The sequence below is a fragment of the Mustela lutreola genome, chromosome 10 (genome assembly GCF_030435805.1).
Source record: "Mustela lutreola isolate mMusLut2 chromosome 10, mMusLut2.pri, whole genome shotgun sequence".
In the NCBI taxonomy this organism is placed as follows: Eukaryota; Metazoa; Chordata; class Mammalia; order Carnivora; family Mustelidae; genus Mustela; species Mustela lutreola.
Window position 1 is genome coordinate 2,739,525 of NC_081299.1, and position 27,148 is coordinate 2,766,672.

At 59.5% G+C, this 27,148-nt stretch overlaps 1 protein-coding gene across 1 annotated transcript in view; it reads left to right on the forward strand.

Moving 5' to 3' along the window:
- AJAP1 (adherens junctions associated protein 1) overlaps positions 1–27,148 on the forward strand; it is a 109,990-nt gene that overhangs the window by 33,103 nt on the left and 49,739 nt on the right. The window contains exon 2 of the mRNA XM_059137156.1: positions 20,210–21,021. Coding sequence (XP_058993139.1) covers positions 20,210–21,021 — 812 coding nt within the window. The remainder of the gene's footprint in view (positions 1–20,209; positions 21,022–27,148) is intronic.

Below are 27,148 nucleotides of genomic sequence, written 5' to 3' on the forward strand. Positions count from 1 at the left end.
CTTCTCTCGGGTCCTCGCCCACAAAGCAGATGCCAGGCACGAGGCAGTTGCTGCTTGCTCCTCGCTGAGCTGGCGGCATGATCTAACCTTACCTGCACTCCATCCTTATAGCCATAGGGCTGTCTCCAGCCCTCGACCCCGAATCCAGTGATCGCAGTCGTGTGTTTCCTGCGGCCGTAGGAACGACGCGCCATGGTCTAGGGGGCTCAGAACAACAGGAATGTATCCTGTCCCTGTCCTGCAGGCCAGAGGTCCGAAATCAAGGGGTCCACAGGGCCATGCTTCCTCCTGAAGTTTCCCGACAAACTTGCCTCGTCTCGTCTGGATGGCTCTGTTGCGTCCTGGTTGGTGGTCACATCACTCCGTTCTTCACTTCTGCCTCTCATGGCCTCCCTGTGCCTTCACCTCGAAGGACACCTGGCCCTGGATTTAGGGCACACTCGGGTAGTCTGGGAGAGTCTCAACTCGAGATCTTTAACTTAATCACATCTGCAAAGATCCTTTTTCCAAGTAAGGTCACATCCTCAGGTTTGGGGGTTAGGATGTCGGGGTCTCCGGGGGCTGCCGTTTCACCCGCTATAGCAGTGTTGTCCCTCGGAGGCCCTACTGTGTGCCAGGGGCTTGTGTCCCTCACCTCCGTCCTCCTGAAAACCTCTCCTGCTGTTTGTGGTTGAAGGTGAAGACATAGCCCGCAGTGGTGCGTGTGCACCGGAGGCCGTGCGGAACAGCAGGGGCGCGGGCAGCTGAGTCCCTTGAACGTCAGGGTCCAGGTTCCTAGCCTCGACTGCTCTGTCTCCCTTCCCACGGCCAGAACCTCAGGGGGGGGCGGCCTCAAGTTCTGTTTCTTCCCCAAGACTGTGCGAAAGTCCCTTGATCCGTTTGTGCTCAGAACAGCCCCCTCTCCAAGACCATGCCCCGCACGGTTACCCGGCTGCAGTAAGTAGGTGAGATGCTAGACCTCAGTTCTCCATGGTCCCTCACCGGTTCTGAGGGAGAAGGCAAGGCATCGCAGGCCCCCACAGAGCCCTTCTCGTCACACGACGCAGTAAGGAATTTCTTCTCTCCCTGCTACTCTGCCAGTCTCAACGCCAGCAAATTAATAAGAAGATTGGCTGAGATGCTAATGTGGGCAGACCACATTAGCATGTCCCGAATGTTCTGCCTGCCCTTCCCGGCTATGGTCAGCGCACCATCCTGGCCCCAGCCTTTAGGTCTGGGGAAAGATGAGCCCCTTGGTCTGTCTGTCCCGTTTGTCCTTCTGACAGTCACCAGCCCCTCAGGTCCCTCAGTGTGACACGTTGGCATGCGTCGGCCGGGGTTTAGGATTTCAGCCTCCAAGCAAAGGGTGGTCTCTGCTCTGCCCAGGGCTGAGAACAAAAGGTCGGTGCACCTGAGCTGGACCAGCGTCCTTGCTGCACACTCCTGGCCGCTGAGCTGGCCGGGACAGCGGTCTCCCAGCCATCAGCCGCGTCCCCCACGAGGGCCCTCCTGTAAGGGTCAGGACTGGGACAGTGGGTGGGGACAGAAGCCGGGAGTCCAGGTCTTCCCTGGAGACCCTGGGCGGGGCGTCTTCCTCCTGAAACACAGCTCAGTGTTTGTCTCTCTTTTCTCTCTCTTTACAGAACCTACTCAACAAAGTAGAAAGTGTTTACTTTTTAAAACCATCATCAGAGTGAGATTATAGGATTGAGGGCTGGAAAACCTCATGAAGTCCGCCATGGGCACTCGCCATATAGCAGAACCCTGGGGGAAGCTCTTTGGGGAGACCACGGATCATTCATGCAATATCCCATGATTATCTGTTGTCTCAGCCGAAACTTGGCGTTAGGTTTTCTTTAAGCCCAGCGCAGAAAACTGTAGAAATGCCAGCGCCACAACACAGCGATTCAGCCCTAAGACCCCATGCGCAGCGGGAGGGTCAACCGGGGCGGCGGCGGCGTGGTGACCGGCTCTGGATGGGGGGTGGAGCCCTGGGGTTTGTGTGCCAGACCTTTTCCCCGTGGTGCTAGTTTCCTCTTTGATTGGACATAAAAGACCTAAATAACATCTTCACTGCATTTATCGTGGTGGGGGCATGGGTTAAATGTTGCCAAGCGAGGCAAACACACGTGGGGTGGTGGCGGTTTCTGCCCTCTGCAACTATGGCTTAAGAGAAGAGAACATTCGCGCGTGGAATCGGCCGCTCGGCCACACTGCTACGTGCCGAACTGAATTAGGTGATGAGCGCGGCTGTCACTGGAAGAAGGGAGAGCACCAGGGCCAGGGTAGTCGGTGCGGATGGTGAATGCACTGAGACAGCCCATGAGAGGGGAGACGCGCTGGTGCCGTCCATCCATCTGCCATCCAATCCACCGGTCCATCTGTCTGTCCATCTGTCTGTATATCCATCCGTCTGTCTATCCCTTCCGTCAGCCATCCATCCATCCATCCACTCGTCTGTTCAATCCATCTGTCCATCTGTCTGTCCATCTGTCTGTATATCCATCCGTCTGTCTATCCTTTCCGTCAGCCATCCATCCATCCATCCACTCGTCTGTTCAATCCATCTGTCCATCTGTCTTTCCATCTGTCTGTATATCCATCCGTCTGTCTATCCCTTCCGTCAGCCATCCATCCATCCATCCACTCGTCTGTTCAATCCATCTGTCCATCTGTCTGTCCATCTGTCTGTATATCCATCCGTCTGTCTATCCTTTCCGTTAGCCATCCATCCATCCATCCACTCGTCTGTTCAATCCATCTGTCCATCTGTCTGTCCATCTGTCTGTATATCCATCCGTCTGTCTATCCCTTCCGTCAGCCATCCATCCATCCATCCATCTATCTGTGCATCCATCTGTACATCCACCTACACATCCTGTCCATCTGTCTGTCCATCTGTCTGTATATCCATCTGTCTGTCTATCCCTTCCTTCAGCCATCCATCCATCCATCCATCCATCCATCCACTCGTCTGTTCAATCCATCTGTCCATCTGTCTGTCCATCTGTCTGTACATCCATCCGTCTGTCCATCCCTCCATCCAGTCAGCAAGTTTCCATCCATCCATCCTTCCATCCGCGTATCTGTCCATCCATCTGCCCATCATGTGTCCATCCGTCTACACGTCCGTCCGTCCATCCATCCGTCCATCCATCCGTCCGCATTTGTGTGGCATCTGTGCGTGGGCATTGTGTGAAGTCCTGGGGAGGCCAATAAAGCAGACACCTAGAACCCTGAGGCTATCAGCTGAGGGAAGGACTGTGGCTCTTAAGTGGCGGCTAATGAGGGGCTGCCCCTGGGAGAACAGTTCTCTGAGGCCCAACCTGTTTTGAGGTGACCGAACGACCTTCAGAGGAAGGGACCTTTATGCCAAGCGCAGGGATGCAGGAGCCGTGGCCGGGGCACGGACAGGGATGTGGGGCTCTGTTGGATGCGGCTGGAGAGGCGGCCAGAGCGAGACCTTGTGAGGCCCCCGCAGATGGCTGTGGGTCAGGAGAGGGTGCTGTGTGGCCCGGGGTACTGGCTGAGCCACGGCAAGTGCGGACGTGGATTCTAATTGGCCGTGTGTGCGCGCGGGCTGGAAGGAGGCGGGCCTGGCTGAAGCACGGCTCTTCCATTCGTGTGGTCGCTCGGGTCCCTGCGGAGATGTTGGGCAGGGGCACTGCAAGGACGTCCGAGCGTCCGGGCCTCGGTCGGCGTGCTCCCCACCGACGGTCCTCGTCTGCCGCTCCTCACCCCTCGGCCCCCGGGATGTCTTACCCCACGGCCAAAGGGATCCAGTGTGGAGCAGGCCTGATAGCGGATCGGCGGATGGACCCCGAGGAGAGGAGGGACGGGGGGAGGGGAGCAGGACGGGGAGGGGAGAGAGAGAGAGAGAGAGAGAGAGAGAGGGACAGAGGGGGACAGAGAGGGACAGAGGGAAGTCCTGGTCTGAAATGTCGCACGCGGGGGATTTAAATGCGCTGGTCGACATGCAAACACAGACTTATTTAGTGGAAACACTCAAGGTGTAGCTTCTCACTTAAAAACAAACAAGTGATTAACTTGAAAATGGAATTCTGGGAACAAGGGCCTGGATTTGATGTTGGTGGTCTCGGCTCCCGCCGCCGGGGGGGTTCTCCCGCACGCGCTGGAGGCCCATCTCCTCGGAGGCTCAGGCCGCCCGGAGAACCTCGACATCCTCTGTACCAAACAGGTTCCCGAGACCGTTACGGAGAAGTCAGAACAGCCCTGGTAGGAATTCAGCCGGTTAAGGTGGCTAACTTGTCTTCCCTGGCCAAAGGCTTGCCCCGTCAGCGCCCAGACAAGGTGTGGGTTACACCAAAGTGCATGTTTTCTGCCGTACTGACAAGAGAGTGGGGTCTGGCCGAGCCCGCCCGGTGCCGTGGGGTGCAGAGCTAAGGCTGCCCTCCGGGCAGAAGGGGACGTAATCCTGGTGGCATCTTGCACACGGCAGAGGGAGTGCCCGATGCGCCGATCCTGAGGACTCTGGGGTGGGCTCTGGCTGGCTCCGGGACCAGCTCCGTAGATTCCCGCAGGAAGTGGCCTCGGAGGAGGGGGAGATGCGGATCCGGGCGGCCCGGACACCTGAGGCTGGGTTTCCGCTCTTCTGTGTGGGGAGGCTCCCGGGCAAGTTCCTGGGCTTCTGACGTCGGCTCCCCGGCCCACAGAGCGGGACGGGGCTCCAGCATCCAGACCAAGGAGAATGCGGTTTTCACACTCTGGAGTGCTTGGCTCATGTGTGGACGAGGAGAGTGGTGGGGAGTCGGGCTGGCCCTACCTGCGGGTGGAAGCCCCTGGTGGTGACAGGTCTTTCTTCCCCGGCAGCTAGAGGAAGGCGTCACCACCCACCAGGCCCAGTGCAGTCTCCAAGTCCCCGGCTGCCCGTTCCAGACAAGGTTCCAGCTTCCTCTGGGAGGCTGCACCCAGCCGGCCGGATCCCGCGGGAGGGTCTGGACTCCGCCCCGCTGGGCCTTTCCTTGCCTCCAGCCAGGGCTGCCCACTCCACTACTGTCGATAGCTACCAGTCTGGGGTTCTGAGCTGGGTCTGCAGCGTTGACCTGAGGCGTCCGGACCTTTCCTCCATTATGACAGGCATGAGCTCCTGTTCCAAGGACAGGAGCCGGGTGGAGTGGCAGCTGGCTGTCTCCATGGCTGCATCCTCTTGTCCTTGTGGATCCAGATCCAGGCGCTGCCCCGTGAGCCCCGTGAGCCCCACGAGGGAGAGGACAACCCTGATTCCGTCTGCACCTCTGGGCCTGGTGGGCACGGGATGCTGCCTCGGTCAGAAAGAGACGTGGTTCCTTCCCGTTTATGGGTCCCCTACAGGAGGCTGAGTCCTAGACCAGCTGTTTCATTTAGTTCTCTCGGCAAAGTATTTTACCCCATTTTACGGATGGGCACACTGACAGCTTAAACAGCTGCGCAAGACCTCTTGGTCTATAATGAGCAATGGAACTTCCCCAAGTTCTTGGGGTACTTCCAGCCGTTTCCGGGGGAAGGGCCGTCTCCACTCTGCGGGACTCCGCTCCTGTTAAGAAGGCGCGCCCAGGCTGCAGAGTGTCCAGTGTTCTCGAAGCATTCCATCCCTCCCCCAGCCTTCACAGACCAGGCCAGGGGCTTGCTGACCACCTCCCTTGGTCCAGCCCCGGCAGCAGACTTGGCCCCTGGAGGCCATGGACAGGGTGCTCTGTGCTGTCCGCCAGTCAGCAGGGGCCAGTGCTGTGGGTGGACAGAGGCCTTGCCCCCTTGGTCCTCTGCTGACCATTTGCTCAGAGAGTGCCGGGCACACAGCAGGCCTGGGGAGACTCCTGGACACGTGTGCCGGAGAGAAAGATGGGGTGTTGGTTTTAAGCCCCACTTCCACTGGGAGCCCAGGAAATGCTGGGGTTAGCTGGTCCTCCACAGGTGCCCTCGGAGCACGGGCTAGCCAGTTAAAGAGTTAAGCAGCTCACTCGGGGCATCAGGCATGGGTGTGGGAGGAAGAATCCAGACACGAGGACACGATGACCAGGTGCTCCCAGCAGGGAAAGAGTCATGGGCAAGGACTTCAAGGTCGGGTATGAAAACAGTCCAGGGCATTGAAGACCCACCACCACCTCCGAGCTGTCCTCCAGGATTGCCCAGAGCTGAATCCACCCCAGCGCGTTGATGGCCTGCCCTGCCATTTGTTACCCAAAGCGCATATTCCCCAAGTGAACTACACGCCCCTGACTCCCGCCTTCCTTCCTGACTGCGTTCAGTCCCTCCATCGTCAGTGACCGCCGAGGGGGCCCGTTTGCTAGCCTGAGCGGCACATAGGGTTGGAAAAGGTGAGGACATTACCTCCTCATTCCTCAATCCCCAGCGCCCATCGTTGGCGTTGCTTAATCAATGGTTGCAGAATAATTGGATAAAAATTAAAATTGTGAAGCACAGTTAACGTTCGTATTAAAGTGTAATTAATATAAATAACAATCAAGCTTAATAAGCTCCCACCTCAGGCTGCAATTTAGTTTTCTGTGCCCTGTGTCTCCCCACCACAGCTCTGGGGCCAAGTTCCTCTCTTATTTTATGAGGGGGAAGCTTCCGAGGGAACCTCAGAGAAGCCCCCTTGAGGTTGTGGGATGCAGTACCCACAGGCAGATGTTGGTGGGGGTGGCCTCTGGGCATCAGAGGAAACCCCAGGGGAGAGCAGGTAGTCATGGAGGGCTTCTAGAAAGTGGTGCGGGAGGGTATAGGGGCTGGAGGGCACCCAAAGAGAAGCAGGGGGCTTCCTCGAGGTGGTGAGGGACATGGGGGTTGGAGGGTGCCCAAGGAAGGGCAGGGGGCTTCCTGGAGGTGGTGGTGGGGATTTGCGGCTGGAGAGTGCCCTCCTTGAAGCACCAGAGCCCCAACTCCCGCCATGTGCAAGATGGCCCTTCCTGCCCCAGTGAGGCTGACCTCTTCATCTCTGGACACCAAGAGAGACAAAGGGAATTATCAAGTTGTGTCCAGAATTAGTACCAGAGGGAAATGAGCCTCGGCCACTGGTGCGGGGAGACAGGGACAGTGTCTGGAGGAGAGCCACCGTTTGGCCGGGGAGCGGACAAGGTGAGGCCCCTCCCAGCTGGCGGGCTTGGGCTCCGCGCGCGAGGAGGCGCGCCCTCAGCCCTGTTCCTGCACTAGTGGGGTCGGGGTTGTCGGACCCTGTCAGAGAGCCTTGACGATTAGGAGCCCCTCTAGGGACAGTGGCCACATGATGGTCTGGAGCTCGTTCCTCTGCCGGCAGCTCGGGGACACTCAATCAATTGGTTTCCCCCCGTCATTAATTCCGTCAACCAACATTTATGGGGTTCCTGCTCGGGGCCAGGAGCCGCCCTGCTCACGGGGGAGACCCTGGTGAGGAAGGTGGGAGCAACTCCTGTTCTCCTGAGGCCTCGACCCCAGAGCAATGATCAAACCTACGCGGGGAGCTCGTGAGCCCAGGGGGCCCTGTCCTGGGTGGGTTGTGAAGTACTGGGGACGGAGCAGGGAGGAGGCCAAGCAGGAAGGAGCCGGACGCTGTCCCCTGGAGTTCTAGCAGCGCTTTGGATGGCGAATGGAGGATGCAGAGCCTGTGGGAAGCCTCGGGCGGGACGGCGGCCCGAGGGAGGCGGCCGGGGGCCGTGGGAGGAATCAAGCTGTGTCCCAGAGCACTGGCTTTCAACGGGCCGGGGTCTCCCTGGGGAAGCGTGCCAGGGTTGGGATACATTTTTGGTTGTCCCACGCCAGGGGAAGGGTGCTATTAGCATCTTGTCGGTGGAGGCAGCCAGCGGGCAGGACAGCCCCCGACCCAGAGCGGTCCTGCCCCAGCGTGCGTGTTGGGAGGCTGAGAGTCCCTGTGTGGGACGGAGGGAGGGCCAGGGCTCGCTGAACGGGTGTTTCTAGGACTTTTCGGAGGTGGGGGGAGCGGTTGGGTGAGCTGGCTGGAGATTTCCGGCCGTGCCGCCTCCCGAGCACCCTGAGGGGTTCACCACCGCCATGTGGGCAAGGGTTTGGCGGAGGCCGTGTGGGGTTGTGCTGGGGTTCGCGGGGGCAGCCAGTCGGGTCCGGACTGAGGGGGCGGGCTCGCGTCTGTGAGGAAGCCCAGCCCGCGCAGGATCCAGACGCAGGGCTCCGGCTGTCCTGGAGACAAGCCCAAGGCGGCCCTGACCGCCTCCCGGTGGAGCTGAAGCAGGAGCAGCCGGGCAGGGACGGTGCATCACCTCCGTGTCCCCGTCGGTGCCGCGGGAATGACGGAGACACGACGCAGACTCGGACCTGCTGGTGGCAGGTGCCACGAGAGAGGGCCGTGGTTCCGGGGAGCTTGTCTGCAGGCCGTGGCTGTCCTTGCTGGGGCACAAGGTGCAGACCGTTCTGGAGAAGCACCGGAAACCTTCTCTGAGAGGACAGTCGGAAGTCCTCTTGGGAGGAGCCAGCCCCTGGTCAGGTCCTCCACACAGAAGCGACCAGAGCTCGAAGCCAGGTGCTTTGGGTGGGGGCTTGGGGGCAGAGGCCTTCTTGGCCCTTGGTCTGTCAGAGCCCAGCCCTGGGGACTTGTCTTTCCCAGAAAACAGAGGGTTTCTTCCCCTTTCAAGCCACAGTGGCTGCCCAGAAGCTCTGGGCCTTCCTGGAAAAGGTCTTATGCCCCCCAGACATTCCATGACATCTGTTTCTCCGGACAGGGCCCGATGGGATGACCTCGTCAGGAAGAGCTGAGCTCTGACCCAGCTGGCCCAGCTCCACTGGGTTCTTTTGGGAAGAATTTCCGCAAACGACAGTGTTTTGTCCCCACGCCAGTGGTAGCTGTCACATCAGCTTTGTGCCAAGCTGTGTTTGCTGCTAAGTTCTGGACACCCCACGGGGGGACTCAGGCACGGCGGCGTGTGTCTGGTGGAGGTGGCGGGGTTGGTGCGGCTTCTCGCAAGTGTGCACGCACGTGTGTGTGTGTCTCTGGTGTGTGCGTGCGTGTGCTGGGCCACCTGTCAGTGGGAGAGCAGCTCAGGGACACCATCGGTCCCAAGGCCGCTACGGGACGCCCCCCAGAGCAGGGTCTGGCTCACGTGGGCGGGCTGCCCCACACCTGCCGTGGTCGTTCTGCAGAGGCGGTGAGCCCCCCGTCACAGTTTGTGTCCGGAGGCTGGGGCACCTCGGCCGGTAGTCGGAGCGGCGGTGTCTGGGTCGGGCTGGAGCTCCGGCCAGCTCCCTGTGACTCTGAAGCTGGCTGTGGGCTGGGCCCCGCCTCACTCTGCACCCAGGCCTGGAGGCCCGGGGTGGGCAGGCAGCCACAAAGGGGTCCCCAGGGCACCATGCACTAGGTGGTGGCCTTAGGCAGACCCAGCTCCAGCTCTGAAATGTCCTCTTCATTGGTAACGGGGCACAGGGGCTGCCTCTCAGGGGGTGCGGGTGGGTAGACAGACGGGAGCTGGCCTGGGGGGCTGTCCTAGGGCCGCTGGACCCCCCCCCCCCCACACACCCGCGGGGCACTTCCCCGGGGCCGCGTTTCTGCGGTCTCACCGGCAGCCCCTTCCGGTGTGGTCAGGTGCCCTCCCATCCGTGGGCTGGGCCCAGGCGGGGCGTCGGGGTCGAGGGAGACGGTGTCTGTCCTCGTCACAGCCTCTCCTGAAGGGGACGTGCGCACTCTCTGGAGCTGGAGGCGAGATGGAGCCGTGACCTACATTGTGGGATTTGCATGGTGATTCACGCTTTCGGGCACGGCCGGCTTGTTTCCAAGTTACCGCTGCCTGTTTTCCCCGTCCGCGGGCCGACGCTGGGACGTCAGGGCCACGAGCAGGCCTGACTGCCCCTCCCTCCCTGCGGCGGCCACTGCGTGAGCCCTGGATGCCCTGCGAGGGCTGCTTCCCTCAGCCTCACTTGTGCTCAGGTGTGAAGGCCGAGCCTGCGGCCCTGGAAGGCGGCCCCCCTGCGGCCTGACATCTGCACATCCCAGACGTAGAAGGGCTTTGTCTGCCCTTCCCAGCCCCCGTCGCTGCCTAACGGACGGTGGTCCCTGCTTCTGCCAGGGCTCCTGGCCACCCCGGCTCCGGGCCTCTCTGGGTCCCTGTGACGCTGCCTCCTGCACAGCACCCCCTCAGCTCCTGCGTCCCGACGTCGTCTTCCTCGGTTTACCTCCCGATGTGCAAGGACCCAGGTGCTCCCACCACACTGAGTCCCTTGGAGTGGCTGCCCTGGGAAGGTCTCCAGCTTCACCCCGGTATTTCCTGGGAGTTCTGGAGGCCGGAGATGGCTCTGAGGACCCCTCGGAGAGAGGGGTCCCAGCCTTGGCCACCCCAGGCCCTTTGCTAAGAGCTCTGCCGACATCTGGCCATCATCCCATCCCCTCACACAGGGTGGGCACTTGACCACCTCGGGAGGTCCCTGTCCCCTGTGCTTGGGGAGCTGGTGGCGGATCTGGGCTTTCCGCCCCAGTGGCCCTGGCTCCGGCTTCCGCTCAGGCGGCTCGCTCTTCCTCTCCCTGTCAAGCCCTCGGCACCACCATCGACACGAGCCTTGCCCTCTCTGCCGATCTGCGAACCCCGTGTTGCCCGTGATGCGCCTGCTTTCGGTGTTCTGAGAGGCGGCGACCCTGTCCCTGTCCTTCATCCTTGGGTGGCTCCCACGGCACCTTGGACGCACAGTGACTTTCGTCTGCGCCAAATAATGACGGCAGCGGAACCGAAAGGCAACGGGCCTCCCGCAGGTGCTGTGGAAGCCGGGGCGTTTGTTCTCAGGAGTGCACATCCCGGGGACGGGGACTGCCAGTAAGAAGCCGTGCGCCCCGGCAGCTGTGCGGGGAGCTTGGATGCAGATGTCCAGGCGTAGAGGGAGGACGCGGGCCGGTTGGAGCCCGGGAGGCTGGAGGAGCGCGCGCTGCCTGCACTCGCTCCCAGGCTGACTGCGGGTCTCCTCCCCACTTTCAGTCATGTTGTGAGACCTTTTCCCAGAGAACACACAGCTGCTATTTTTGTGTTTCTCTTTCTTGTGCAAATAGTCTGGATTTCCGTAAGTGCGTGTTTGTACCCCTGCTCTTTCCAGGGGATTGCGCGAGAACTTGCCTGTGACCTTCAGCCTGGCCCGACAACCTGGCTGAGGGCCGCCGAGCTCCAGAAGGAGACAGAGTCGGGGCCGGGGACCTCTGTGTGCTGAGGGGTCACCCAGCACCAGGTGCGTGTCCGCGTCCCGCGTGCCTTCTTCCCCGCCGCCCTGGCCTGGCTTTTTCTTTACAAGTGCTGGTGATGTGAGACTGAACGGGGTCCAAGTAAGGGATGGGCTGTGTTCTCGGCTCTCCATCCTGACCCCCGGGGGAGCCTCTCGAAACATTGCAGATGCTGGACTTGTCCCCCGAAGATGCCAGTTCGTGGGTCCACCGTGGGGCTTGGGTCTCCACGTTTTCTAACCACCCTCTCCCCAGCTGGGGGATCTTCACGTGAGGCCCAGGCTGAAAGCCTGCACCCAGGGGCGGTTTGCAGAGTCCACTTGGCCTTTCCAGGGTCCTTCCGAGCGTCCTCGCTCTGTGCTGACTTTGGCGTGGGGTTCAGGCACGAGGCAGCAGGATTCTGGTCCCGCGGCTGTTACTGCCTGGCTTAGCCAAGTCTTTGCCCAGAGGGATGCAACTTGTCCCTGGGATGCGGTGCCTTGGGCTGGGGGCCCATCGAGACCCTTGTCCCTGCCCGCAGTGGAAGCGTGGGAGGTGGGGCACAGGGTACCTGACACGGTGGGCTGGCAGACCTGGGGAGGCCGGCCGGCGCTGGGGCAGCTGCTGGGCACTCCTGGGCACTCCCCAGAGAGCACAAGCCTGCGATGCAGGAGGGACAGTAGCTGAGCTGAGGGGACCTGCTGGTCCCGGATGGCTTGTGCCTGACGTCCCAGCACAGAATGGAGGGCACCGGGGACCTGGCCGCAGCGGCGGGGCTGTGTGTCAGACGTGCAGAAACCCTGCTCCCGCTCCCGGGGAGAGAACATTCCGCCCACGGTGCCGCCCACCCACTGCTTGTCACCACTTCACTCCTCCGGAACGCTTGCGGGCACGTCGCCCGGGCAACCAGAACGCCAGCGCGTTGCTATCCTTCGGTCTCCTTCAGGCACCTGTGAAGCCTGGCGAGAGCATCCCGTGCCTCCGGGTCCCGCAGACGCCCTGCGCCGGAGCTGCCAGGGAGAGCAGGGGGCTCCCGGGCACCACGACGGCCTCGAAGGGGGTGGGGGTGGGGCGGTGGCGGATGCTTGTGCGTGCTTCTGGGGACCCAGGCCCCAAGGACTCCCCGTGGAGTCCGGTGATGCCCTGTGGGGTGGGGAAACTGAGGCACGAGGCAGGTATGAAGCCTGCATGTTGCAGTGCCTGGCTGGGAGCCAGGCGGCCAGGCCTGAGCCCCTGTGTCTCCACCATCCTGTGCGGCTTCTGGAGTGTGAGTGGGTGGGTCATGTCTGAGCCTCTTTCCTCTCAGGATAAAGAGGCTCGTTTCCCATCACCAGGCCCCTGGAGGACCGAATGGAATGCAAGTGAGCCGTAGGGCTGCTTCACCGCGGCCCCAAGGTAGCTGGGCTGCTGGGGCCCGTAAGACTTTGTGGGGCCTTCATGAGCTCTGTGGGGTGTTCTCAGTGACCAAGCGCTCACCAAAGGCTGGCGGCAGCTCTGGAGAGTGACAGCCAGAGCCGTCTCCAGACCTCACTGGATGTCCACTGGGGCTGAGCTCACTCCCAGGGGCTTCGCTCATACATACAGGACGCTTCTGGGGTGCCCGTGGTTGTCCGCTCCCGCAAGAGCATGTGAGGCAATTCCTTGGGACCGCAGGGTCCCGCTGCTGCCCGAGGTCAGCGGGGGCGCAGAGCAGCACCTGCCGCCCACCCCGGCGCCTCCCTGCCAGGCACAGCCACCATCCGGCTGGTCCAGGCGGTGGGACCACCATGGCTCTGGGTCACGGAGGTCTTGTCTGCTTTCCTTTGCTTTGTACACCCTGGTTCCCCCAGGTCTGGGCTTGTTGGGACCTGAAGTCCCTGAGTCCGCGACTCAGGCTGATGCCGACTCCCTGTCACCGCAGGCAAGTCCCCTCGTGGTGGGTCTCATGCCGGCGTCACGTGGGTACTGAGTGTTTGGGAGGGGATTGGTGATGGGCAGCCCGGGGCCCGTGTACCCCACCCACAGACGTTTCAGGAGAACCGGCATCGCCAGGAAACCGGTGTCCCATCCTGCCCACCGCTTGTCACAGCAGCCTGACCTGGAGCCCTGCGCTAAGGCTGGTAAACCTGCCCTGGTCCCAAGCTGCCCCTGAGAGTCCAGCTCTGGGGCGGGCTGGAGCCGAGGACTGTGTTTGTTCCTTCCAGCCAGGACCTCCTGGGATTTGGGGGCAGCAGGGAAGGCCAACAGGGTGGTTAGGTGAACACATGTTTGGGGCACACACAGGTTCTTCTCACACTTGCCTTGCAATGCCTTGCCCCGGGAGAAGCCCACATTACAGCGAGCGCACCACCTTCTCTGCAGGGCTCTGACCCGAGCCAGCAGGACGCACCATCCCCGGTCCACCCTGGGTGGGACCCAGCAGCCTGACCAGGAGTGGGACCCAATCCAGCAGGGGAGGGTGCTAAGAGACCCCAGAATCCCGCTGTGGGCCCCCCTGCACTGGGGGAGGCAAGTAGCCGGAAACCTCGTGCCGTTCCGGAGGTTTCTATCCCATGCAAATGAATGGTTCCTATGCGGCTCCTTCCCCGCGCATCAAATATCACGTGTGTGCCTGACATCCGTGGGGCTCCTGAAGATGAAAGCCTCGTAGGCAACCCAGAGCCCCGTTCCTGAAAGAGAGGGACGCTTTTAATCATAGTAAGTCATGGGGTAGGGCGAGCCAGGGGTGGCTCTTACAGGACATTAATACATCAGGAGGACATCCCAGGGAGTCACAGCTCCCACGTTCATTAGGAAAACTGAACGAGTGACGGCCTTCCCGAAGGAAGTGTGTGCGTGCGCCCTTCCTGAGCGGAGGCCGGGTGTCCTGGCCCGCGTGGGGAAGGGGGGTCTCTGCTCCTGCACCACCATGTTGGCGTTTGGGGGCGACAGGGGAAAGCCTCCCGGGCATGGGAAGGGGAAGGACAGGGCAGTTTGCCGGCCCCATTCTGGGCAGACCCGCAGCTCAGAGATCTTGGAGACGCAGGGGTGGGGGAACCCTGGTACAGGGGGAACCCTCTGTACCAGGAGCCAGAGTCTCCCCTCTCCTCTAAAGCCACAGTTCTCCGATGGAAACACCGTGATGAGGCTGTGCTCCTTCGCGGGTGCCCCCCCGGGCCACCCCTCGAGGTGGAGGTCCGTTCACCCGGGGCCCAGGGACCCCACGGAGCCCTGGTGGGGCCCCCCGCAACCCTCAGCATGACCCCCATGTCTACTGCACTTCTGTTGGGGTGTTTAGTTCCATAAACTCTCTATTTTAGGATAGTTTTAAACTTACAGAAGTTGAAAAGAAGGAAAAGCAGACAAGTCCTGCATTCTCTGCCCCCAGATGCCCCTCACGTAAACCTCTTCTGTCTCCGTGTGCGTTGTGTGACTCCACTAAGGGGTAACGCCGCTCCTTAGCCTTCATGAAATCCCGCACTTGGTCCACACTTCCCGAGTTTTTCTCCGATTTCCTTTTTCTCCTCAGGATGCCACTCGGGGCCCCACATGACATGTACGTCTCTGTAGGCTTCTCTTGGTGGTGGTGGTCGTTTTCCAGACTTTTCCTTGTTTTTGATGACCTTGGCAGTTTCGAGGAGGACCGGTCAGGGATTTTGTCGAATGTGCCTCCAGCGGGGTCTGTCTGGTGGCCGTCTCACGGTTTGATGGCGTGACGGGTTTTGGGAGGAGGCACAGTCCTTTCCCATCATGTCGGGAGCACCTGCTGTCGTGACTCACGCCGCGGACGTGACCTTGACACTGGCCAAGGTCCTGCGTGCCCGGTGTCTCCACAGAAAAGCACCCCCTCCTTGCCATGTGCTAATTTTGGGAAGCAGGTCACTAAGCACAGCACACGTGGTTGGGGGACACCCGCTTTTCGTAACTCTCCAAAACTCACCCGATTTGTAGCCGGAGGAGATGGGACGGGGCGTGTCAGAGGGAGTCACACCCTCCCAGACGGGTGTACGCCACTCATGCACGCTGTGGCTGGTGTGCCAGGCCAGCTGAGGACAAGCCCAGGAGTGGGCACGCTGGGGCAGGGCTGTTCCTGGTAGTGCAGCACCGGGACGGGGTAGAGGGGCTCCCCACCGCCCGTAGAGAGATTCCAGGGCTGGTAGGATCTTCCCGCCCAGCCCAGTGTCTCACGGCCGTGGGGGTTCTTGCACACGGGATCTGGGCACCTGCGGGAGGCCTGGCCTGCGAGCCCCTGGGGAACGTGGGACCCGAAGTGGAAGACAGGTCTTCGTGTGTGATGGGCCGCAGGCCTCTTCTGGGAAGAAAATACACAGAAGGTAGCAAATCCAGTCTCAATCCACGAATCCTATGAATGTGTTCTTAGGGGGAAAAAAAGATTTCAATAAAAATTTAAAAGGGGGAGAAGCCAGAAAGGCATGAACCAGAAAACAAAGCGGACGGCGCTGTAGCCCCTCTGTGGGCGCGGCAGGGTGGAGGTGGGGGAGCAGGGACGCAGCCCTGCGCGGCGGGCAGCCGGGCGCTCCGACGACCTCCGACGAGCCCCGGCCCCGGCCGGGCCAGGACCGCGTGCGAGGCTGAGGGAGCTCGTGCGTGTTCCCTGCCCGGTGCCGGCAGCTCAGACGCTGCCCCAGCTCGGGCCCCCTCTCCTCCGTCCCCGCTGCCGGGACCTGCGCCCAGAGCAGGACGCCGTGCCGCGTCCCACGCCCCAGGCTGGTCTCTCCGCCCTTGAACGCATCAGCTTCTTGAGCTACGATGTCGCCCCGCCAAGTCCCCCCCGCCCCAGTGGTTTCAGTGTATTCCCAAGGTCGTGCAGCCGTCAGCACTCTCAATGCCCGAGCGCCTCTGTCCTCCCAAGAGAAATCCTATGACCATCAGCAGTCACCCCCCCAGGCCCCAGCAGCCGGGACTCTAGTCTCGGTCTCTGCGGGTCCCCAGGTTCTGGGCATCTCGGCGACACATGGCTTCTACGTCACCGATTGTGTCCAAGCTCTGTCCACCCTGCTGCGTATGTCGTATGTTTTAAGGCCAGAGGATGTTCCCCTGTGGGGACAGATCCAGTCGTCCTCATCCGGTCACCTGATGGACTCTGGTGGCTTCGGCTCTCAGCTCCCACGAGGAGGGCTGCCGGGAACATTCGTGCTCACGTTTTTGTGTGGACTTGGATTTCCACCCGGGTGGACATCGGGGTCAGCGGGAACTAAGTCTTCGAGGAGCTGCTGAGCCGTTCCGCATGGTGACGACACCCTCTTACATCCCCACCGACCGTGGGCGAGAGCTCCCGTCTCCCCTCGTCCGTGCCGTCGCCTGGACTCGGCTTTGTGCCTGTCGTCGTCCTCGTGGGTGTGAGGTGGGGGGTCATGGCCTGCGGATGCCCTCGGGGGACTTGGCGTCGGCCCTGCACTGTGGCCTTCTGGTGTGTCCCGTGGCAACGCTGACAGCGCTGGGGCCGACGGCCGCTGGGCCTCCCTCCTGACCCTCGGAGGGGCCTCCAACCCTGTGGGGCTGACGGCGCCATGGCACCTTCCTGGGGCCAGAGGGCTGTGGGCGGAACTGAGGCCTCCACCCCCGTGCTGGACGGGCTCAGAGGGAACAGGGCTCCTGGGGCTGAGCCAGCTGGGAGGATGGAGCGAGAGGTCCCGCAGTGCCCTGCATGCGGTCCTTGCACGTAGGGCCGGGTCCCCGGACACCGGGACCCAGCGTCATCCCGAGTGCTGAGCGTGCACCCCCGGAGCCCGACAGTCCAGGCTTGGGAACTTCGACCCTGGAGAGGGACCGCCCGTCCCCGCGGGCCACAGGATCGGCCCCCCGACCTCCCTACGGGAGGGGCTCTCTCTGCCCCCGACACTGGCCTGGCGTGTCCCGGCTGCTGACTTGTCCCCTGCGCTCCTCATGGTCCTTCTCTGGACTGTCCGCCACTTTAAGAGGGAAGAAACCGGACTCGGAGGGAAGCAAGGCGAGCTCTCCCGCTCTGCGATCCGTTGGTTTTTCTGCATAGGAGCGGGTGGCGTGGAAATGAGGGGTTTCTATGGTAACGAATTACAGCCGAGGATTGGTGAAAAATGACAGAAATATCCTGTGTGTGAAGTTCTGCTGAACAGGCCGGCAGCACAGGCTGAAGTGCCGTGGTTTTAATTTCCTGGGGCAATTTTCTCCCCGGTGCCGACGGCATGTGGGCTTGTCTGGGTCTGTTTTCCATTCTGGGGGCCTGATGGGGCCATTGGGGACCTGGTTGTGTCTGTTGAGGTCTGGTGGGGCCTGGCCTTGCGTCATGGGACCTGAGGGGCCTGGTGTTACCTGGTGAGGTCCACTAAGCCTGGTGGGACTTGGTATTTCCTGGTGGGACATGGTGTTGCCTGGTATGATATTGTGGGACCTCGTTCCTGGTGGGGCCTGGTGCGACCTAGAGGAATCTACTGGGGCCTGAGGTTGCCTGGTGACCTTGTGGGGCCTCATGGAGCCTGGTGTTGCCTGGTGGGACCTGGTGTTTCCCGGTGGGGCCTGATGGGGCCTGGTGGGACCTGGTGTTTCTTGGTGGGACCTGGTGGGACCTGGTGGGATCTGCTGGGGCCTGAGGTTCCCCAGTGACCTTGCAGGGACTGCTGGGACCTGGTGGGGCCTGACATTGCCTAGTAGGACCTGGTGGGGCCTGGTGGGGCCTTCTGGGGTGAGGCACTGCTCTGGTGCTGGACTCGCATCCCGGTACGCAGAGTGGTGAGAGAACCTGGGGCCTAGACCGTCCATCCTCCCTGCGGCACCTGTGGCCGTAGACGCTGTGCTCGCCGTGCGCGCGGGATGTTTCACACTGACCTAAATCTCTGCGTGCGGTGACGGAGGCCCTGGTCCCTGCTTGGAGCTTGGCGGGCTGTGCAGAGAAATCGCGCACCGGCAGGAGCTCGGTGCAGAGGCATTAGCATAATGAGCGATTCCTAATTTCTGCAGCAAAGCACTTTCATTCTGATGAGAGAACTGGGCCCTTTTTATTTGGGGATTAGTCCTTTTTGGTAATTAGTGCTCATTAATACAAGTTTCTTCCTTTCCACATCCCGAGGACAGGCAGGGAGCGGCACGTGCCTAAGTACCCCCCGGGGATGATGCGGCCCCGGGTACACGGGCACAGTGAAGAGCGAGGGGGGCTCGCACACAGACCCACACACACACGCGCAGACCCCGCACTTAGCTGCAGGCACACATGAGTGTGCATCTACAGTGATGGGCACACAGATGACCCCCACGGACTCACACTCTCGCACTCTCACACACACACAGTGACATTCAGACCCCACACTTAGCTGCAGGCACACACTCATGTGCATCTATGACAGATGGGTACACAACTCCCCTACGGACTCACACTCTTGCACACTCAATGACACACTTATACATGCTCACTGAATGGACCCCATGCTGGGCCACACCCACACAGGCACACACACACATATGAAAAATGGGCCCACAGCCACCCCCAGTGGAGCCATGCTTTTGCACACTCAATGACACACTTACACTCACTGACATGAACCCTATACTGGGCCACACCCACACAGGCACACATGCACGTATATGACAGATGGGCACACGGACCACCTCACAGCAGACTCACAGTCTTGCACACTCACTGACACACATGTGTGCACCAACATCAGACCTCACGCTCAGCCACACCTGCATATGCACACACACGTATATGTGATGAGCACACAGGCACCCCACAGAAGTACACTCTTGTACACCACTGACACACATGTGCACTGACATGCAGATGCACACAGACACTCACACGCATATGTGACAGACACACAGACACCCAATGTGGACTCGTGCTCTTACACACTTGCTGACACACTCACACCCACTCTGCATTTGGTCTTTCACAGGCACTGGTGCACCACCACACGTCGGCAGTCGCCCACGCTGGCCTGCGGTCCCGAGCACACTCCCGTGCACACGTGCACACATGACTCACTCACACACCACACACCGCTCACTCACTGATTTCTTCCCTTTTAAAGTCATGCGAAGCCTCATAAAACTGCCTTGTACTCTGCGGGGCTGGTCTGGAGCCGCTTTCCAGGCTGGCAGCTCCGCGCACCCAACACCCCCGCCGCCCCCGCCTACAGCCGTCGCTGACGTCCTGGATCTGTGTCAATTTTCAGACGTGACGCCAGTGACGAGGGCTGGCTCCGAACGGTGCCTGCACCCGGTGCTCTGTTACCTAAGCTGTGGGAGAAGGAGTGTGGGCCCAGGTCCCCTGAGCCTCCACGTGGCTGCCGGTGCACTGTCAGGGCCCACGCGACGACCCACGCACCCACCGGCGCATCTTCCCTGGGTTGCGTGGCCTCTGCTCTTCCTCCAGCTATGCCTGAGCCGAGGAGTTGGACTGTGGGGCTTCAGAGGGCACCGCGCTGCAGGCAAATAGGGGAGCCGGAGCGCCAACAGAGCAGTCTGCGCGCCGGCAGATTTCCCGCTCACCCACAGCAGATCTCATTTTCCTGAACAAATCCCAGAGGCCCCGAGTCAGAAGTGCTCCAGCGTGCAGCGCCCAAGGCCACAGCCTGCTCTGAGACTCGCACGTGTGCCTGGGAAGGGGGAGGGTTTGCTGACCACAGCCTGGGCAGGGCTCGGGAGATGCCCGACCTCCGTGCCCCCATGAAGTCGGGCGGAACCCCCGTCCCTCCGGGCCTCAGGAAGGGGAGGTTGCGAGCGCCGAGACTTGGGTCCGTAACTTCTGTGACATGGAGCCCTGGACGCACGTCCTCGACGTGTCTCCGTCTCACTCTGGGCCGAAGCCGAGTGGGGAACAAAAGGGGTTTGAGATCATCTTGTCGGCTGACTTGGGGGTTTTGAGACCCAGTTTCCCTCCCGTGTCATGTCAAGCAGTCGTGTGTGTCGCACACTCCTGGGAAGAGATGTGTGGCGCGGGTGCGCGGGAACGGGGCTGCTGCGATGCTGATGAACAGGAGCCCCCCGCTCTCCCCGGCCGCAGGGCTGTGAAGTCAGCTCATGCAGGGCTCTGGCTGCCCCTCTGAGGTGAGGGTCGGCTCTCCTTACCAGAAGCGCGCTGCGGCGTCCCGGCTGGCTGGGGGGACTGCCGGCACAGCCCCCAGGGCCCCCTGACCCTGCTTTCTCTTTTCCACACAGTTCCATGTCCATCCGCTGGCCGGGCTGCTCCCTAGGAAGCCATGCTTGGATACTTATAGCCATGTTCCAGCTCGCCATGGATCTGCCCTCGTGTGAGTCCCTCGGCCCGGGCCCCGACTTCCGGCTCCTGCCCCGGCCGCCGCAGCGGCCACCGCGGCTGTGGAGTTTGAAGAGCGGACAGGCGGCGCGCCTCTCTGTGCCCGTGTGGAGCCCGCGCCCGGCCCGCGTGGAGCGCAGCCACGGGCAGGTGCCGAGTCCGCGTGCCAAACGGGCACACAGACCCAGGGACCAGGTGGCCGCCCTGGCGCCCAGAGCGGGGCTCGCCAAGCCCCCAGCTGCTGCCAAATCCAGCCCTTCCCTGGGCTCCTCCTCCTCGTCCCCGTCCCCCGCGGCGGGTAGCGGGGCCACCACGGACCCGCAGGCCCTCCTGCGGAGGGAGAAGAGGCACCTGCAGGGGGCCGGCTCCAGCGGTTTTGATTTCCGGGGCAGCAGGCCCACCACAGAGACGGAGTTCATCGCCTGGGGGCCCACGGGGGAGGAGGAGGCCCCGGAATCCAACACATTCCCAGGGCTTTATGGCCCCACCACGGCCTCCACCTCACAGACACGGAAGACAACGGTGGCCACCGCCACCACCACCGCCACAGCCACCACGGCCACCTCCACTACGCTGCAGACTAAGGGGGTCACGGAGCCCCTGGGCCCCAGGAATAGGATCCCGATTGGGGTTAGCACAACAGAGCCTTCCACCAGTCCCAGCAAAGACGACGGCGAAGACGGCAAGCCCCCGCGGATTCTGGGGGAGACCTCAGGTACACCCACCTCTTTTCTGTTTGGGGTTCGGTCTGGGGGAGGACACTCTAGGGTGGGGCTCGTGAAGGTGCCACACTGTGCCTGGTGACGGTGCTGGGCGGGACTCCCCGTTTCTCAGCGGCTACGGCAACGGCAAAGAGCAGACAGTTGGCCCCCCAAGGCGGCCTTGGGGGCCGCGGCGGCACACGTGTCCGTGGGCTTTGGGTCCTGGCAAATATAGGTTGTGCTCTAGCCAGACCCTTCTGGCTGGAAGAAGGGAGACGGGACAGGGTGTCTCCTCAGTGGTGGCCTAGAAGGGGATGCTGTGCCCACCTTGCCTGTGTCACAGGGGTCTGGACCCCACCAGGCGCAGGGCCACCTCTTCTCAAATGGTACTCCAGGCCAGCCTGGGGAGGAGATGCGGACACGCCTGCTGGTAGAATTAAGGCCCAGGTGGAGTCTCCAAATACCTTCCAGGCCGTGGCCCGTGGAAGGGTAACTGCCACGTTGGCCCAGAGTTAGGGATCGCGTCCAGCAGCAGAAGAGATAGAGGGCAGGTAGAAGGGAGAACTTCCTGTGCTGCCGGCTGAGGCTCTGCAAGCTGAGTAGGGCTGGGGAGTGTCTTGCCCGGAGACGGCGTCGCAGGTGTTTGGAGGATGGGGGTCAGAACGAAAGGCTCTCGTCCCTCTGCCCATCGCTCTGGGTGCCTCCGGACAGTTCCCTTGAAGCACCTACTGCAAAGTAGCTTTATAGTTTTTTCTCCTCCGCCTCCTCGCCCAGTGGCTTCTAAAGGAGCGGCCCTTGAAAAATCTCCCAGGCCACAGCTCGTCCCTTCAGGGCCAGCCACAGGCACGGCCCCAGCATCACAGCTGGCTGAGGACACACGCAGAGTCTGGGAGCCCTGTGCTCCAGCCGCCTCTGGCTCCCTGTGCCTCTGTGAACAGGCCACGACCCCAGACTCCCCAGGACCAGGATGTTCACAGATCAGATCTGGGCATGCACATCTCAGAAGGGCCGCGGTATCGGCCAGATCTTAAAACAGGATACGTAGTCCAGGGTGTCCACACGAAGTGGTGCAGGGGCCACGTGGCCTCCTGCGCACCATTTATCTGCTTCTCTGCATCCTAAGGCCTTGGGCTCCGCAGGCCCCGAGGGGCCCCTTTCAGGACCCTGGACAGACGAGAATTGCTCCCCTGGGTCTCTCGGCAGCACAGGTCTTCCTGAAGGCTACGTCCGCCCGAGGCTGCGTCTGGCTGTGGTTGGGAGTTGGACAGGTTTCCAGAGAGTGGGCGGCTTTTGTTCCATGACCTAGTTCCTTCCTTCACCTGGACGAGAGAACTGCGGTTTGTATATTCTGAGCAGTTCTTCCCTAGAGAGCAGCGTATCTGTGAAAGCAAACCCAGCTCCATCCCAAAGCCAGGGGCCGGGGCCAGGCCCAGGGACGGAGGCTGTGAGCTCGGAGCATGACGGGAGAAGGTCTGCAGGCAGTTGCGGGCGTCTCCCAGGCAGCCTTTGTGCAGGACCAGGGCACACACGGCCTGCAGCCCAGCACGTCTGTGCCGGATGCCCGAGAGCAGTTTACAGAAGCATTTGTCTTTACCTAAAAGAGCTCACAAGCCATCATCATAATAGAATTTAGTGCTGCATTCGTTTACTGTCATCCCTTCTACACACGTCACTTACTGTATAGGCACGGACGAGAAAACAAGTTCCCATTTATTCCAAATTACATTTGTTATTACTAAAGTTAAATGTTCGGGACAGCATTAGAAGGCTCAGCAAATTAATTCACAGTACATTGGAGGTTGCTAATCCAACTGGACAGATGCTTATCTTGGAAAAGATTTATGGTTCTTCATAATATAATCTGGTGCTAGATTAATTTGTTTAGCCAAACAAATTTAAAGGGGGGGGGGGAAGGCGCGTGTTTGCTTTCAGTGCAGAGAGATGTTAATTCTGGGAAGTGATGCCGGATGCGGAGAAGAGACGCCAGCAGCCCTTAGCATCCAGGCCAAGGCAAGGCAAGACAGGAAGTGCTGAGATGACTCCTCTAACTGGGTGCGTCACAGCCCAGCTGATCCCACAAAAGCGACCCAAGTCACCGAGAGCCCTGATGGGAGCCCCGTAAATTCCCCTTGTCCTAGCTGTCACCACACATAGACCTGGGTTCCCAATTCCTTGTGATGCACGACTCCTCACCCTTCTCAGATAGGATTAAAGCTGCAAGGGTGATCTTAGGGATCCCAGAGCAGTGGTCCAGGAGGCTGGGCGTGCCATACACACTTATAAGCCGCAGACTGCCTGCAAATCTGGGCTCTTCTGCAAGTAGCTGTCTGACCCTGGGAAGTTCTCTTCTCTCTTGGCTTGATTTTCTTCACCAGGAAAGTTAGAACTTAGAGACCACCCCATAAATGAAGGGATTGGGAAGTCTTGCCTAGTTTTAGTATGGTGGTTAAGGGTGTCTGCCTTCAAATCCCTGACTTCATCTTGTATTAACTTTGTGAACTCAGGCAGCTTTCTTATCTTCTCTGTGCCTCAGTGGGAATTACATAATTAACCACCTTATAATGTTGCAAAGAGTAAGTGAGATAGTATGGACCAGGGGGTCAATGCCTGGTGCATAACTGCTGTTCATTACATGTTTACTGTGGTTAATACAGTGATGATGATGGTAGTAATAATGATGATGGTGATGGTGGTGATGTTGATGATGGTGCTGGTGCTGGTGCTGGTGATGATGGTGGTGATGATGATGATGGTGATGATGTTGATGGTGATGATGGTGATGATGGTGGTGATTTGATGATTATGGTGGTGCTGGTGATGATGGTGATGGTGCTGGTGATGATGGTGGTGATGATGATGATGGTGATGATGGTGGGTAATGATGCTGATGCTTATGGTGATGTGATGATAGTGGTGATGATGGTGTTGATGGTGATGATGATGATGGTGATGATGGTGATGATGTTGATGGTGATGATGGTGGTGATTTGATGATTATGGTGGTGCTGGTGATGATGATGATGGTGATGGTGCTGGTGATGATGGTGGTGATGATGATGATGGTGATGATGGTGGGTAATGATGCTGATGCTTATGGTGATGTGATGATAGTGGTGATGATGGTGTTGATGGTGATGATGATGGTGGTGATGATGGTGGTGATGATGTGATGATGTTGATGGTGATGATGGTGGGTAATGATGCTGATGCTTACAGTGATGTGTTGATAGTGGTGATGATGGTGATGATGGTGTTGATAGTGATGGAGATGATGATGATTTTGGGGATGATGGGGATGATGATGGTGATGATGTTGATGGTGATGATGGTGGTGATGTTGATGGTTATGGTGGTGCTGGTGATGATGATGATGGTGATGGTGATGATGGTGGTGATGATGATGATGGTGATGATGGTGGTGGTGATGATGATGGTGATGGTGATGGTGCTGGTGATGATGGTGGTGATGATGATGATGGTGATGATGGTGAGTAATGATGCTGATGCTTATGGTGATGTGATGATAGTGGTGATGATGGTGTTGATGGTGATGATAATGGTAGTGGTGGTGATGGTGGTGATGATGGTGGCGATGATGATGATGATGGTGGTGATGTTGATGGTTATGGTGGTGATGATGGTGGTGATGATGGTGGGTAATGATGCTGATACTTATGGTGATGTGATGATAGTGGTGATAATGTGTTGATGGTGATGATGATGGTGGTGGTGATGATGGTGATGACGGTGATAGTGATGATAAGAATGATTGTTGTCCTTGTGATGATTTGCTACCACTAGCAGCTGCTACATTTCCTGTTCCATCGTGGGGTCATTTGATGAGGTCATTTGATGAGATCATCTGATGACGTCCCACATCCTCATCCCTGACCTTGGTGCTCTTTGCGGAGGTAGAGGTGGCACTAGCTAGGAACTACTTGGGATGGAAAATCACCTGGCTCAGGTTCACTGAGGCATTGAGCTCCAGCCTCACATGGTGCTGGCAGAGGGTGAGTGTCAGATGGGACAGGAGTTCACTCGAGGTCGAGAAAAGAGGACTCCCCACAGTGAAGCACCATCTTCCTGGGACAGCTCTCTTGCTGGTCATGTTCTGAGTGTGGAATCACAAAGTCTCCTGGGAGAAAAACACAAAGTCATTTCCTGGGCTTTAATCTTAAAACTCGTAAAGGGAGCTGTGGGGAATTCAAGGCAGCTGATTTCAGTGATTGTGTTTGCCCACTGCGGATCTCCTAGGCTGTGGGTGCATGGCATACAGCTAGTGCTCAGTTAAGATTTCTGGGACCCGATGTTCTTAGACTTTCCCTCTTGCCCCTGGACCCTGAGATTCTCCAGCCTGCTCAGGTACCTCTGATGCTTTCCTCAACTGTCCATGTTCCTAGCTTTCGAAGGTTTGCCACCAAGGAGGGGCTTTGAAGCCCTGTAGGGTCTCTGTTAATGGTCATTCATGGTGGGTTCCCATTTGGATCAATCATGTATTCGTGACACCCAGCAGCTCGAGGAGGGCTCCGAGGTCATCCCCGTCCTGCCTGGTAATTTTTACATTGGGATGCACTCAGGCGTTTCCAAGGATGATTTCCAAGTTGCTTTGTCTTTGTCACCAGGGGGCCTTCACTGTCCTTTAGGTGTGTCCCACTGCAAGCAGGAGGGACAGGCTGGTGTCCTCTTCTCTCACACCGATGATCAGCTGAACTGAGCAGCACAGCAACCTCGGGAGCACGTCTCATGTGGGGAAATATTTTCAAAATGCTGGGATAGAGGTGGAAGGGAGTTAGGAGCAGCTGTGACAGCTCCTCTCCTCTTTAAGGCTCGATGGCGGGTTAAATGCTGAGCCCCTTTTAATTAACTTGCTGGGTGTTTGCTACCAGGGAAGTGAATCTATCCCTAATTTAAAGATATTTGAAGCAAATGACTCATGAACTTCAAAAGTTTTGAATGACTTAATTGGGATAAGAGCATCCACGAACAAATGAGCATTTGGAGCTCGCTAAACAACCCGCCCTCTGTGGCTGGCAGGGCTGGGCTTTAGGACATTGGAGAGGATGCACCTGGATTCCCCTGGTGACCGGTTGTGGCACGGGTGGGAGGGCGCACGTCTGTCCACAGCCCTGTGCACCACCCAACCTCCCAGGGCGCCGCTCTGCTTTTGCTGAGCAAAGCTATGTTCACACCAAGTGGATAACTGAGCTCTGACGCGTTTGAGCCAGCCTCGAAGCCTTCTGGAGACGACCCTGCCACCGGCTCACCTTTGCTTCCCTTCCACGTGTTCCTTGCCCCAGTGTTTTGCATCTAGCACTTCTTACACTTCTTATTTCCACCAGAACCGCCTCCTCCCCCTGAGAGCAAGTCAGGGGTCAGGAAGCTTCCTTAGTTCTTGCGGGATCGCGATGCCTGTCCTGGTGCCCTTTCTCTGTTTCCCTTTTGCCCAGCGCTCAGGAGCTGCAGGAAGGGGCCTGAACTGAGGAGACACGCGTCTCCTCTAAGGCGCTGGGCGGAGTTGCTGGCCATGCAGGTGTCGGGGGAGGGGGCTGCAGGCGACCCCCGCCCCCCCGCCCCTGCAGAAGGTACCTCCCTGATATCCGGCGCTTCACCAAACACCGGATGGATAACGGACGCGTTTGATATACGGTGGATTGAATTTATGGTTTTCATCCACTCGCAGGGGAATGATTCTAAGCGTAGAGATTAAATATTAGACAGAACATTATTTTTAGAATTATTTGACGATGTGAAGAGGACTGGTTTCAGAATTTCTAGCATCTGATCTGTTGTGCCCTGGCTGTCTTTCCAAGGGGTTTAAAATCTATCTGGGAAAGTCAGACAGGTAAGGACACGCGCCGTCACGAGAGAGAAGCGACAGTTAAGGACGGGAGCGGAAATGTCAGAAAACTCCAGCTTGGGCGGCCGCACCGGGACTCTAAAAACCCCGTAAAAGGAGGAGGGGCCGGTCCCAGGGGGAACGGGCCCTGCCAGGCTTTCCGGAGAGTGAAGGAGGCTGGTCCTGACTGACGGGGAGGGTGTGTACGGACAGAGCACCGGGGAGGGCAGAGCACACTAAGCACTCTGGGCACCAGAAGCCCGGAGGCCTGCCTGGTGGAGGGCATCGGAGTAAGTGGCCAGGGA